General features: G+C 35.9%; 1 protein-coding gene across 21 annotated transcripts in view; it reads right to left on the bottom strand.

The window, feature by feature from the left end:
• Window positions 1–354: 354 nt before the first annotated feature.
• RPS6KC1 (ribosomal protein S6 kinase C1) overlaps window positions 355–14,563 on the bottom strand; it is a 192,939-nt gene continuing 178,730 nt past the window's right edge. For 16 of the 21 annotated variants that reach the window (XM_081489843.1, XM_081489848.1, XM_081489846.1 and 13 more), the window contains 3 exons: window positions 14,385–14,467; window positions 13,224–13,319; window positions 355–1,276 (listed from right to left, as the gene is read on the bottom strand). In XM_081489843.1, coding sequence (XP_081345969.1) covers window positions 1,166–1,276; window positions 13,224–13,319; window positions 14,385–14,467 — 290 coding nt within the window. In that variant the 3' untranslated portion in view covers window positions 355–1,165. The remainder of the gene's footprint in view (window positions 1,277–13,223; window positions 13,320–14,384; window positions 14,468–14,563) is intronic. The other 5 variants (XM_081489834.1, XM_081489841.1, XM_081489836.1 and 2 more) reach the window with 1 other exon arrangement.

Here is a 14,563-nt window from a genome sequence, read left to right as displayed (position 1 = left end):
AAAAACAGAAATTAACTTAAAAAGTTTGCATTCTGTTATAACCACAGTACGACTACAGGAGCTATCTTAGCAACAGAAAGAAATAACAAACAAAAACCTATAAATATTCACGTTCTTTCAGCACAATGTCAAGTAGATGAGGAGGTCAAATCTAGAAATCCTGTCAATAAGTAATAAAACAGGACTGCAGTTCAATCCCACTGAGATGAGATCCTTTGGTTCTTAGGATACTCAGCCAAAAAACTAAAACGATGTCAAACACAGTAAGAAGCAGAAATTGCTAACCTTTCAAAATGAAAGGAAGAGAGGTCTTTGAATAGAAAAAAACTGTAAGCAATTAAAAGAAAGAGAGACTTCAATTTTTAGCACATTTATTTTACATCATGATTCTTTTAGTTCTTATTAAGTTGATACAATTTGGGGAAATAAATACTCCCTTCCCTTTTTTGTTGCATATGTATTAGTAGGGGTGGGAAGAACAGAATATGACAATAGGCAAAGGGTGTAGAAAGGGGAAAGACAGAGGGAGAGCAGAGTGCTCATATGAACCCTACTGTTAGCAATATCAACCAAGGAAGTACAGAGTTGACAACAGGACGTGTTTTTTCTTACGCGGACTTCAGAAAGAATGAATATGGGACCACATTTGGTATACACTAATTATATAGCATTGTGGTTGAGGTTTCCTATCAGACATGATGTGTATGTTCTTTTTCTTCTCATTTTTTAAGCTTCATAGATGACATTACTTGAGAAGCACTTTTAGTATATATACCTTGGTTAGCGAAAAGCATAGTCAGCTGCCATGTAGAGGTCGTCCTTTCAGGTAACACTTCATTCTACACTTGGAGCCTCATCTCAGAGGAAGTTCTTGAAGGGCATTCCTCTTTTAGTTGGGTTTACAGCTCACCTGCACCACTAAATGCAGATAAAATAAAGATCACACCTTGGTTTGTATATAACAGCCCCTTGCAAAGGTAGCCAATATCTTGTCCAGACAGTAACTGTAAAGGAATTGTTCTCTCTCAGGCCTTTTCTCTCCATTTCCTCTAAAGCCCTTCATCCCAATGCTTGGTGTCCCATGAGTATGAGGCAGGCTGCCTCCGTGCTAGACATGCCTGTTGCAGACAAGGCCAGAATGTGTGCAGAGAACCCTGCATTCTGTTCATCTCATCAGTTCTGCCCAATCCACAGGGGTAAAAAAAGGATGAGATTTGATATCTTCAACACCAGCAACTCCAGCACCAAGCCGCTCCACAGGGTTGAACTGTAAGAGCTAAAAAGGAAGGATTTAAGTAAGTAGCGGGAATCCAACTAAAGAATCAAAGGAAAATAAAAACATAATGAAAGGAAACTACTTCTAAATTCAACCTCAGTAACAAACGGACTTGATGACAGCCAACTGACTATATTTCCTTTAAAGAGGATTGTGTCTGTAACACCACTCTAGCTATGGGGTGGGGTGCTAGGGGATATATATCTGAGTTTATGGCTTTTCAAATGATATCACCTTGAGTAACTCACTTTGTTACTATGTACTACATATCTATAGTATATCTAGTATATATCTAGTATATCTATACTATATATCTATCTATACATAGATAGATATATACTATATATTTATATACTATAGGATAGTTACACCTATCAATTTCCTACTCCAGAAGTATGATCATGACATTAATTAGATATTGCACCAAATTCTGAGAGATCCAGCTACTCCTTTCATGATTAGAAAGTCTGAAAGGGGCACCAAGTCTTTCAACCTCTAGTGAACTATATATGCCCTGGGACTAAACTTTACCTAAGGTCTGAATGTGTGTGTTAGTCGCTTCAGTTCAGTTCAGTGGCTCAGTCGTGTCTGACTCTTCGCAACCCCATGAATCGCAGCACGCCAGGCCTCCCTGTCCATCACCAACTCCTGGAGTCTACCCAAACCCATGTCCATTGAGTCAGTGATGCCATCCAACCGTCTCATCCTCTGTCGTCCCCTTCTCCTCATGCCCCCAAGCCTTCCCAGCATTAGGGTCTTTTCCAGTGAGTCAACTCTTCGCATGAGATGGCCAAAGTATTGGAGTTTCAGCTTCAACATCAGACCTTCCAATGAACACCCAGGATTGATCTCCTTTAGGATGGACTGGTTGGATCTCCTTGCAGTCCAAGGGACTCTCAAGAGTCTTCTCCAACACCACAGTTCAAAAGCATCAATTCTGCAGTGCTCAGCTTTCTTCACCGTCCAACTCTCACATCCATACATGACGACTGGAAAAACCATATCCTTGACCAGACGGACCTTTGTTGGCAAAGTAATGTCTCTGCTTTTAAATATGCTATCTAGGTTGGTCATAACCTTCCTTCCAAGGAGTAAGCATCTTTTAATTTCATGGCTGCAATCACCATCAGCAGTGATTTCGGAGCCCCAAAAAATAAAGTCTGACACTGTTTCCACTGTTTCCCCATCTATTTCCCATGAAGTGATGGGACCAGATGCCATGATCTTGGTTTTCTGAACGTTGAGCTTTAAGCCAACTTTTTCACTCTCCTCTTTCACCTTCATCAAGAGGCTCTTTAGTTCTTCACTTTCTGCCATAAGGGTGGTGTCATCTGCATATCTGAGGTTACTGATATTTCTCCCAGCAATCTTGATTCCAGCTTGTGCTTCTTCCAGCCCAGCGTTTCTCATGATGTACTCTGCATATAAGTTAAATAAGCAGGGTGACAATATACAGCCTTGACGTACTCCTTTTCCTATTTGGAATCAGTCTGTTGTTCCATGTCCAGTTAGTCGCTTCAGTCATGTCCAACTCTTTGTGACCCTATGGACTGGGGCCCACCAGGCTCCTCTGTCCATGGAATTTCCCAGGCAAGAATGCCCTCCCCCAGGGGATCTTCCCAACCCAGGGATCAAACCTGCATCTGTTATGTCTCCTGCATTGGTAGGTGAGTTCTTTACTAGTGCCACCTGGGAAGCCCAAGGTCTGAATAAACAAATTCATATTCCAAAATTGCTTTCTTTGAAAGGGCTGACTCATATGGAACAATTTGATCCAATGAGTGAAATGTGTTTCAACTTCTTCACTAAAGGAATCAGGTCTAAATTAAGCTAATAATGTTACTTGCAACAGGATTTGTTAATAGTGGGAAAATAAAAGTAGTCATATACAATAACAGATGATGCTGGTCATACTGAAACAATGTGTTACTTAAGACATTCATGTATCCTCAAATTTTTGTTTTAACAACTTTACCGAGAGATAATTTATATAGCACAAAATTTATCTATTGCAAGCATACAACCTAATGATTCTTAGCAAATTTGAAGAGCTGTGCAACTATCACCATAATCTAGTTTGAGATCACTTTGATCACCCTAAAAAGTTCCTTCATGTTGTTTGCAGTCAATCTACATTTCCATCCCCACCCCCAGGCAACCACTGATTTGCTTGTTATCTCTATAAACTTGCCCCTTCTGGATATTTCATATAAATGAAATCATAAAACATGCTGTCTTCTGCAGCTGCCTTCTTTCACTAAGCATAATGTTTCTGAGGTCCATCCATGTTGTAGAAGGTGTCAATAGTCTGTTCCTTTTGTTTCTGAGTAGCATTCCACTATCTGGATAAAACTACTTGGGCTTCCCTGTAGCTCAGACAGTAAAGAATCTGCCTACAATGCAGGAGACCCAGGTTTGACCCCTGGGTCAGGAAGATCCCCTGGAGAAGGGAATGGCCACCCACTCCAGTATTCTTGCCTGGAGATTCCCATGGACAGAGGAGCCTGGTGGGCTACAGTCCATGGGGTTGCAAAGAGTTGGACACGACTGAGCGACTAACACTACTACAACTATTTGGATATAACACATTTTGTGAATCTGTTCACCAGTTAATGGACATATGGACTTCCCAGGCTGTGGTTACAATTAATTGTATTGCTTTCAACATTAACATATATATGATTTCCTGCAGACATGTATTTTCACTTCTTTTAAGGACATTCCTAGGAGTGGGACTAGTAGGTCGTGTGTTAAGTCTATGTTTAGCTTTTTAAGAAACTACCAAACTTTTCTGAAGTATCTGCACCATTTTACATTCCTGTCAGCAATGTATGAGAGTTTCAGTTTCTCTATATTCTCATCAACACTTGATACCATCTTCTTTACTACAGTCCTTCTAGTGGGTATTAATGATATCTTATTTTGGTTTTAATTTATATTCCCTAATGACTAATAATGCTGAACATCTTTTCATATTCTTATTAGCCATTTATATAGCCTCCCTGTTGAATCTTTGCCCGTTTTTATCCTGAGCTGTCTGCTTACTGAGTTAAAGGGTTTCTTCATACATTCTGAAAACTTATCAGTTACTTGATGTGAATGTATTTTCTCCCAGTCTATGGCCTGTCTTTTCAATTTTTTACTGGTATCTTTTGAAGTGCAAATGTTTTTAATTTTAATGAAACTCACTTTATCACTTTTTTTCTTTATGGATATTTTTGTGTCACATCTTATAATTCTTTTCCTAACCCAAAGTCATGAAGATTTTCTCCTATTTTTTCCCTATGATTTTATAGTTTCAGCTGCACATATAGGTCTTATGAACTACTTTGAGTTAATTTTTGCATATGATATGAATTACGAATCTTAGTTCATTTTGGTTTTAGCATGTGAATATTTGATTTTCCCAACATCATTTGTTGAAAAGACTATTTTTCACCAAATTATCTTGGCATTTTTATTGAAAAATCATGGAATGCAGAGGGACGTGAGAGGGGGGTTCAGGATGGGGGTACACATGTGCACCTATGGCTGAATCATGTCAATGTATGGCAAAAACCACCATAATATTGTAAAGTAATTATCCTCCAATTAAAATAAATAAATAATTTTTAAAAAAAAATAACGAAAAAGAATATTAAAAAATGAGTACAGTTAATGCAGGAAGCCTAACACCCAACTAGTAGGTGTTCCAGGAAAAAGAAGAAATTGTCAAATAAATAATATTTTAAAAACTTCCCAGGACTGAAATAAACTCATTTACAGATCAAAAAACAAAACAAAACAAAACAGCATACTACTCAGCTCCGGCCAAAGCCATAACAGAACGAAGCCATACATCACCATAACAGAACAAATTTTTGAAGTATGAGTATTTCAGTAAAAAATTATCAGTATAAATTTTTATTAAGCATTTTAAGAGCTGACTTTTAATTGACAGTGTAGTATACAATTTCTCATCTGCTATCAGCTGTTCGGTTATTTCTGTAGTCTCTAGTCTGTACATACTCTGTTCTAAATAAACGCTCAATTCCAATTGAAAAAAAAATTGTTTTGGATACTCTCGGTCCCTTGCCTTTTTTAAAATTAATTAATTAATTTTAATTGGAGGCTAATTACTTTACAATATTGTAGTGGCTTTCCCCATCCATTGACACGAATCAGCCACAGGTGTACACATGTCCCCCATCTTGAGCCCCCCTCCCACCTCCCTCCCATCCCATCCCTCTGGGTCATCCCAGTGCACCGGCCCTGAGCACCCTGTCTCATGCATTGAATGTGGACTGGCGATCTATTTCACATATGGTAATATACATGTTTCAATGCTATTCTCTCAAATCACCCCACCCTCACCTTCTCCCACAGAGTCCAAAAGTCTGTTCTTTATCTCTGTGTCTCTTTTGCTGTCTCACATATAGGGTCATTGTTACCATCTTTCTAAATTCCATATATAAGCATTAACATATTATATTGGTGTTTTTCTTTCTGACTTACTTCACTCTGTATAATAGGCTCCAGTTCATCCACCTCATTAGAATTGATTCAAATGCATTCTTTTTAATAGCTGAGTAATATTCCATTGTGTATATGTACCACAACTTTCTTATCCATTCGTCTACTGATGGACATCTAGGTTGCTTCCATGTCCTAGCTACTGTAAACAGTGCTGCGATGAACATTGGGGTACATGTGTCTCTTTCAATTCTGCTTTCCTCGGTGTGTATGCCCAGCAGTGGGATTGCTGGGTCATATGGCAGCCCGTCCCTTGCCTTTTTAAAATACTCATTTCTAAAGTCAGCTAAACATTTCCCAATTTTGCTAATCTTTTCAAAGAACCAACTTGAGATTTAATTTTTCTCTTATTTTTATCTTCTAGCCAATGAATATTTTCTCTTCATTGATTTCTGCTTTCTTTCTTCTGCTTGTTTCGGATTTTGCTTTTTACAGTTTCTCTTTCTAGTTTCCTCAGTTACAAGGGGAGATTTTCATTTGAGACCATTCTTTTCCTATATAGGTTTCTAAAGCCATACATTTTTCTCAAGAACTGATGCACCTGCGTCTTGTAAATTTTGATATATTGTGCGTTTGTTTTCATTCCATTAAAAACATTTTATGGCTTTTCTTGGGATTTCTTCTTTGACTCAGGCTATTTAGAAACATGCTGTTTAATTTCCAAACATCTGTTATGGATTCACCAGATCTCTTTCTGTTGATGATTTCTAACAAAAAATTGTTACGGTCAGTGTATGTTATGTGATTTCAATCCTTTCAAATACTGAAACTTGTTTTATGGCATAGCAAATGATCTATCACAGAGAATATTCCGTGTGCATGTGATAAGAATGTATTCTACAATCATTGTTCTATACATGACAGAGTTGAGTGTTATTCAAGTCTTCTCTATATCCTTGCTGATTTTCTATCAATTATCAAGGATAGGGTATTGAAGCCTCCATTTATTATTGGAATATCTATTTTTCCTTCAATTCAATTGGACTCTGCTTCATATGTTTTGAAGCTGTTACTAGAGCATATACATTTATAATTGTCATATCTTTCTTTGTATTGATCCTCTCATCATTATAAAACATCTTAGTTCCTGGTAAGTCTCATTTTCACATCTATTTTATCTGATATTTAATAAAATCACTTCATCTCTCTTGTGGTCACTGTTTGCATTGTTTATCTTTTCCCACCCTTTTTCTTTCAACCTATTTGTGTTTATTAATTTAAGTATGCCTCTCACACACTGATAACTGGATCTTTTTTATCCAGTGAACAATCTTTGTCTTTTGCTTCACATGCTTAGAGATTCACATTGAATGTTATTATTAACACGGTGAGTTCACATTTGCCATTTGCTATGCTTTCTACAGTTGCTGCCTTTTTTATTCCTCTTTACGCCTTGTTTTGTACCAAATACTTTTTACTGTACTGTTTCAGTTCCTCTATTAACTTACTATTTTTTGAGTGGTTGCTATCAAGATTATAATATGCTTCTTAATTTATCACAGTCTACTTCAGATTAATACTAACTTACTTCTTCCAGCGAAATGAAGAAATTTTGCTCTATTATGGTTCTATGCCTTCTGCCTTCCTTTGTCTTAAATATTGTATCGTTGTTGCTGTTTAGTCGCTAAGTCGTGTGTGACTCTCTTGTGACCCCATGGAGTGTAGTCCACCAGGCTCCCCTGTCCATGGGATTTTAGAGGCAAGAATATTGAAATGGGTTGCCATTTCCTTCTCCAGAGGATCTTCCCAACCCCAGGACTGAACCCAAGTCTCCTGCTTTGGTAGGCAGATTCTTCACCACTGAGCCACCAGAGAAGCCCTAAATACTGTATATTATATCTATATGTCATTAAATACTACATATATAGTCATTAAGTACTATATATGTTGTAAACGTACTAGCATAGTGTTATAAATATTGCTTTGTTCAACCTTATGTTTTTTTAAAAGAAGTTGAGCAGAGAAATGAGAAAAAATCATATTTAGTCTTCTCTATTAACTCATATTTATCTTTCTAACATTCTTCATTTCTATGAATTCGAGTCACTATATGGTAACTTTCAGCCTAAGGACTTCCTGTATTTATTCCTCATAAGACAGGTTTGCTAGGAATGAATGCTCTGCCTTTACTTGGAAATTTCTTTATTTCATTTTTATTTTTTGAAGGATAATTTTGCTGGATAAGGTATTCTTGGCTGACAGTTACTTCCTTTCAACACTTTAAATATGCCTCTCCACTAACTTATCTTCCATTGTTTCTGATAAGAAGTCAGATATCAATGTTCCCTTGAATATGAGTTGTTCTTTGGCTGCTTTCAAAATTTTCATCTTTGTTTTTGTCTTTCAACAACTGAAAGATGAAATATCCCTATGTGGATCTCTCAGTATTTTCCAACTTAATGTCCACTAAGTTTCTTGAATGCATTTCAATGTTCTTCATCAAATTTGGGATGCTTTTAGCTATTATATCTTAAACATTTTTTGCTGCCCTTTTCTCTATGTCCTCTCTTTCTGGAACTCCCATTATATCTATTTTGGTGTAGTTAATATCATCTTACAGGTCTCCATATCCCTGCTCATTCTTCTTCAAACATTTTTAATCTGTTTTTCAGACTGGATAATTACTATCATTCTGGTCATCGAGTTCTTTGACTTTCCCTTTACCTATCTCAAATTTGCTGTTGAGATGCTCCAGGGAATTTTTTTTATCTATTTAATTCTTCATTTCAATCATTGTACTTTTCAACTTGAGAATTTCTATTTCGTTCTTTTTTATATATATATATGATTTCTATATCATTGAGAATCTTTATTTATTGATTCATTATTGTCTTAATTTCCTTTAATTCTTTTTTAATTAATTAATTATTTTTAGTTGTTCTGGGTCTTTTTGCTACATGCGGGCTTTCTCTAGCTGCAGCGAGCAGGGGCTATCTCTTCGTCATGGTACACAAGCTTCTCACTGTGGTGACTTCTCTTGTTGCGGAGCACAGGTTCTAGGTGCACGGGCTTCAGTAGTTGCAGCATGCAGGCTCTAGACTGCAGGCTCAGTAGCTGTGGTGCACAAGCTTAGCTGCTCCATGGCACGTGGAATCTTTCTGGACCAGGAATTGAACCTGTGTCCCCTGCATTGGTAGGCAGATTGCTATCCACTGTAACACCGGGGAAGTCCTCCTTTAAGTTCTTTATACACAGATTCCTTTAGTTCTTTGAATATAACTATAATAACTGCTTTGAAGTCTTCATTATGTCCAAAATCTGGGGACACCTAAGAGCAATTTCTACTGACTGCTTTTTTTCTCTATTTTGTTTCTGTGAATATCTTACAATATTTTGCTGAAAATAAGACATCGTAGACAATATATTTTAGCAACTCTATAGTCTTATTTTTTCCATGAAGATGGTTATCATTGCTATTTGTTGGTTTATTCTTTGGTAACTTTTTTCAGCTAGATTTGTAAATCTGCTTTCCCCCATCCCTACCCCCAACTATAATAAGCAGAGGTTGATAGCCCTGCTCATTTTTTTTTTCTTTCTTAAAAAAACAAGTTTTAAGTTTTCATTTTTAAGCATCGTTTCCTAAGGGTCACCCCTGTGCCTGCATAGCTTAGGGGTCAACCAGTGGTTGAAAAGGGCTGCCAAGTCTGTCCAACTTTATAGTTTTCTTTTTTGAGAAGAGAACTTTCCAACCCTGTCATATATGGCTAGTCATTTGTATCTGAGAATATTCCTAAAGCATGTAATTTTTTTCTTCAGAATTTAGTCAACTGCAATTAAATATTTGGATGATTACATTAATGGTTCCACAACTGTAGGAAATCCCACTACTCAAATTAAACCTACACATTTGTTTCTTCTTTTTCGTTTATTTCTATTTTTTCTTTCATTCACTAATCATTAATTCAATTATTTATATAAAAATATCAGTTGATTTCCTATTGGGTGCCAATCCACTACTTTTCTAGACCTTTTCAACATATATCACCAGCAGTTGCCTCACTCTTACACTGGCAACCCTATACGATAATTCAACTATATACTTCATCAAATTATAAACTATTACATGTCATGAGCTCTCAATGCTGCTCTTTCAATAATAATAATACAAAATATTTATGTGACACTTACTGTGTACTAGGCATTATTCTAATTGCCTTGTATAAATTAGTTCATTGAATTCACAACAACTCTATGAATAGTTTACTATAATTATCTCTGTTTTATAGATGAGAAGATAGAAACTTGTTTAAGGTCATATTAGGTAGTAGACAGCAAGGTATTCTGAATTCAGGCACTAGGTCTCCAGAATCCATGCTGTTAACCACAACATTACACTGCCTTATGAGTGTGTGATCTGCAAATGCCAAGAATCTATTACTTCACTTTGATATTACCAAATCCATAAGGGCAGTGAAGTATATACTTCAAAAGACTGTACTCTCAGTCTTTTCACTTGAAATTACTGTATCCAGCATTCAAAATGACTTTTTATTAAAGTGCATTGAGTACAAAGAATTTTTATATTAGAAGTTGCTAAAGTGTGTTAAGAGAAAAGCTGCTATTATAAAACAAACATCTAAGAATATTCTAACATAGCAAATCCATTTTCAAAATCAGACAATTCATATCTACTGATTGAGGTGTGGAAGGCATCAAACATTTGAATATAAAACTAAAATACCACACATTGGTAAGAATTAACTATAACTATAGCATGTTTTTTAACATTTCAGCAAATATGTAAACATGTAAGTTCTCTCTTTCTTGTTACAATTGGTTTTTCCACCCCCATTCTCTCTAAAACATGACCTCATTAAGAAATTCCAATGAAAGCTCATATTTTGACTTTTACTAAGGCCAATTTACCTTAGTTCGTGAACTCTTCTATAAACTTCTAAGTATAAATCCACAGGCAAAAGTATAACTGTTTTACCCATGACTGTCTTGCTTATGCTGCCATTTAAAATAGTAATACTATCCCAGATCTTCTGAGAGATTTCACAAATATTCTACTGCTAAGAGAATGTGTTGACCAGTGGCAAAACCAAGACAGTCACTGCCAATTTCCTTTCTCTTAAAGAATAGACAATAAAGCTGAGCAATGGAAGCACAGAAATTTGTTTTGATGGTCTTTTTCTCATATAATATCTTTCAACTGACAAAACAATTGTGTCATGAAGAACTAAATGTACCACTGTGAAGTACAAACATATATGCTCTGAGGATCTGTAAATTGTAAATATATTTTTTTAAATTGCATTCGAAATGTAACTATGCTTACTTTAGCACCATTCACTTGGACTGAGATGACTAAACCATGGGTACAGGGAATTATGAACTCTAGGAAGAAAGCAAGCAGCTAAAAAGACCAAAGAGAGGAAAATCTCCTCAAAGTGGAATAATTCTTTCCATATAAATCATTTGATGATTTTTTAAAATAACCTCTATGAACTGTGAGGTAGTGGAAGAGGAAAGTCAAAATGACAGATTGCTAATCATGCCAGGAGACCTCTTTTCCCTTTCCTGATGATGTTTCCTTAACGTGAGTGGTAGTTTCCTTAGGCAGGCCAGGGACAGAATGCTGCTTTACTATATAAGTATACTTATATGCTATATAAGTGTACTATATAAGATATACACACATCTGTATAGGGGAACTTAACATACCTTAACCTCAGACTCCTCACAATATAAATTCTGATAGACAGGAGCAGCAGACCTTTATTAATTAATGTGGGGAATTCTATTCTCAATACTTGTCATGATGACTACTTCTTTAAGAAAGAGAAACAAACAACAGCAGTTGCTAGCCTTCCTTAAATTGATAGACAAAAAAATACTTTGAATTTACCTTGCTGTTCCACAACAAATAAGAGGAAAATAGAGGAGGAGCTGTCCTTTCTCTCCATTAGAATGAAATGTTTTATGAATCTTTACATTACCTCTTAATCCTTGTACAAAGTGCTCAGGGTACTCTCATCTCACTATTTTCAACCTGATTGTTTCTTTATATTTTACATACTCTGGACAAATGAACCTTCCTGAAGCGCAACTCTGATCCTTTCACTCTTTGTGCACAAAAACTCCAAATCTCAATTTTTTACTGAATTAAATACTATCATTCTCCCCTGGTATTCATGATAAGAGAATCCCAGCTTCTCTTTCCACACTCATTTACTACTATTACTCATCCCTATATTCTCCCTGTACTCTAGATAAACCAAACTTTTGATTTCCCAAATTGAGTGTTTCTGACTCAGTCCTTGCCTTCGTTCAAACTTTTCATTCCGCCCAGCTATTCCCCGACATCTAACCTTGCAATGCCAAAATTCTGGCTAAGGCTCCACAAAAACAACACTCACTACACAAAAACTTCCCTACCACCACCACTGCATCAGTTATAACACCTCTTTATCCTGACTTGCCAAAGTACTTTTTAAACCTCTCTGATAGCCTTTATCAAATCCATCTGTGGTATAGCTATTTGTGAGTCTTAGGTTTGCAGCTTATGATACCATTCCTTTATATATATTTGCTGAATGGAACCAAAATCACTGTCTAAGAAAATACTAGGTAAATCTTTTCTTAATATATTATCCCCTCCTCTTTTTCTCTCTCTCTCTCTTTTTTTTTTTTTTACAAATTTTGTTTTCCCTGATTTAAAAAATAATTTATGTTTCATTAAACAAAAACTTTGGTTCTTCATCTTTTTCAAATAAGTTTTCCCTTGATATTTTCCCCAAAGTGTAAAGGAACACAGTTTTGACAATTCTTGCTGATCTGTGGTGAGTCTGCCATAAAGCTAGACAAACATTTTAAATGTAGGGAATCAATTTAAGGAGCTCACTAGAGTGAGCCTACCTCTGGGATACCAAACTTTAATTATCAATAGTCTCTTTTTTCAAAGCCACCAGAAATATACTAACTGACAGCAATATTCAAGTTCCATGAATGGATCTAAAGTGATTTAACTTGGCAAGATTTTCTACCACTTCTCTCCCAACCAGCCAATTCCTAAGCTTATCAATATGGATTAAAGATTTAAAATAGCCATTTATGAAATGACTAGCTCTAAGGAATAAATGCTTCAATAACTTAAAAAAAATGAAAAAAAGAGCCATTCATATATGGTTACAAAATATAAAGCAGCTACAGACAGGCTTAAAATCAATACTTAAATCTCACGCCTACACAGATATATGGAACTGCCTAAACATTACCATGGATTTCAGAAAAAAAAAAGTAATACAACTTTTAACTGTTCTCTCTGACATCACCAATACTTAGATAATAACAGAAGCCTAAAGATACACAGTACTAGTTCTGAACGTGTAATTACTAATGGGTCCTTCTTGCCCAAAACTAATTTCTTTAAGGTTTTAGAGCTGTGGGCTCTGCCAATTTGCATGGTTGGCCAATAGGTCAATTAAATTACCTGTTGAATGAGTGAGCGAGCCTCTTCAGAGACACATTCTGGCATGTTCAAAGTGGTGTGAGTATTTATTCCTGCTGGATGGCACTCAACCAGAGTCTGAAACAATCAATCACATACACCTCTTATCCGAAATAACATCATATTCTGCTCCATCACAGGGTTTATAGACAGCAAATTCAGACAGCTCAACAACCACCTTTGCCGCAGTGCCCTTTAAGCAGTCTAGGACAAAGGCTATGGGCCTAAAGAACTTCTAACTGGAAAAAAGGCAGTCATCAAAATCACATCATAAGCTTATGCCACTTGCCCTTTTCCCTTAGATATAAAGAAAACGGCCCATAATAGAAAGATTCCATTGCAGCTGAAACCTAAAACAGGATTCGGTATCTCGGAAAATTTTTTAATGTTCTTAAAAACGTCCGAAGTCAAGAATTTGTTAATAATGCTTTATATATGTATAGCACCTTATGGCTCAAATGTATTAATATGTACAGGTGATGTGTATATTTCACAACAATGGTAGGAGCTCAGTATTAACTACATATTTAAGGTAGATGACTGCTTACAAACGTATGATTTTTCATTTCCTCTGTTTTAGTCCCAGGAGGCAATTTGCACAATACTCTATTAGAATCTATTAACCTCAAATAGCTTACTTAAAAGTTATTGATCAGAGAAAGTATGAATTCTGTACTTAAAGCCAGAACAGAGAGGAAAAATTTACAGTATTGAGAAAAAAAATCATGCTACCTTTAATATTGACATTAATTTTCTAAAATGATAATTCCCTCCTGATTTCAGACAGGTGTTTAACACAGAGAATTCTAACAAATCCTTACACAACCCTTACAGGTTTAACTCTGTTAAAACTGAATCATAGAAAAAGAAGAGAAAGAATGTCTAGTCTTATATCTCGCTACGTCCTAACACTGTGATATAACAGAATTTTACTATCAATTTATTCAGTGTAATATAATCCTACTTCTTAAAAAATCTGGAATCTTGATAAACTTGCATTTTTCTGGTGTTTCATCCCTTTTGATATCAAGGTTTTCTTACTTAGTCCCCAACCTAAAAACTAAAAGCAAAGGCTAAATATTCTCAATTTGAAATCATGGTAGCATCTGGATAAACTTATTAAACCTCCAGGTCACTGCTTACCTTGCCAGTGAGAAGTTCAAAGAGGACAGCACCCAAACTCCACCAATCACAGGCTTCAGTTTCTTCCGTGATTGCTCCAACCTCTAAACACACCAAAAAAGGTTGATATTAAAAATTCCAAAGGTCAATTAAACTCTCAAAATTAACATGTATTAGCAAGGTGACCTTTTTAATGCTGA

Source organism: Giraffa tippelskirchi, chromosome 5 (genome assembly GCF_054371585.1).
Source record: "Giraffa tippelskirchi isolate mGirTip1 chromosome 5, T2T-mGirTip1v1.2.pri, whole genome shotgun sequence".
Lineage (NCBI taxonomy): Eukaryota > Metazoa > Chordata > Mammalia > Artiodactyla > Giraffidae > Giraffa > Giraffa tippelskirchi.
This window is presented reverse-complemented; position numbering and strand designations above follow the sequence as displayed.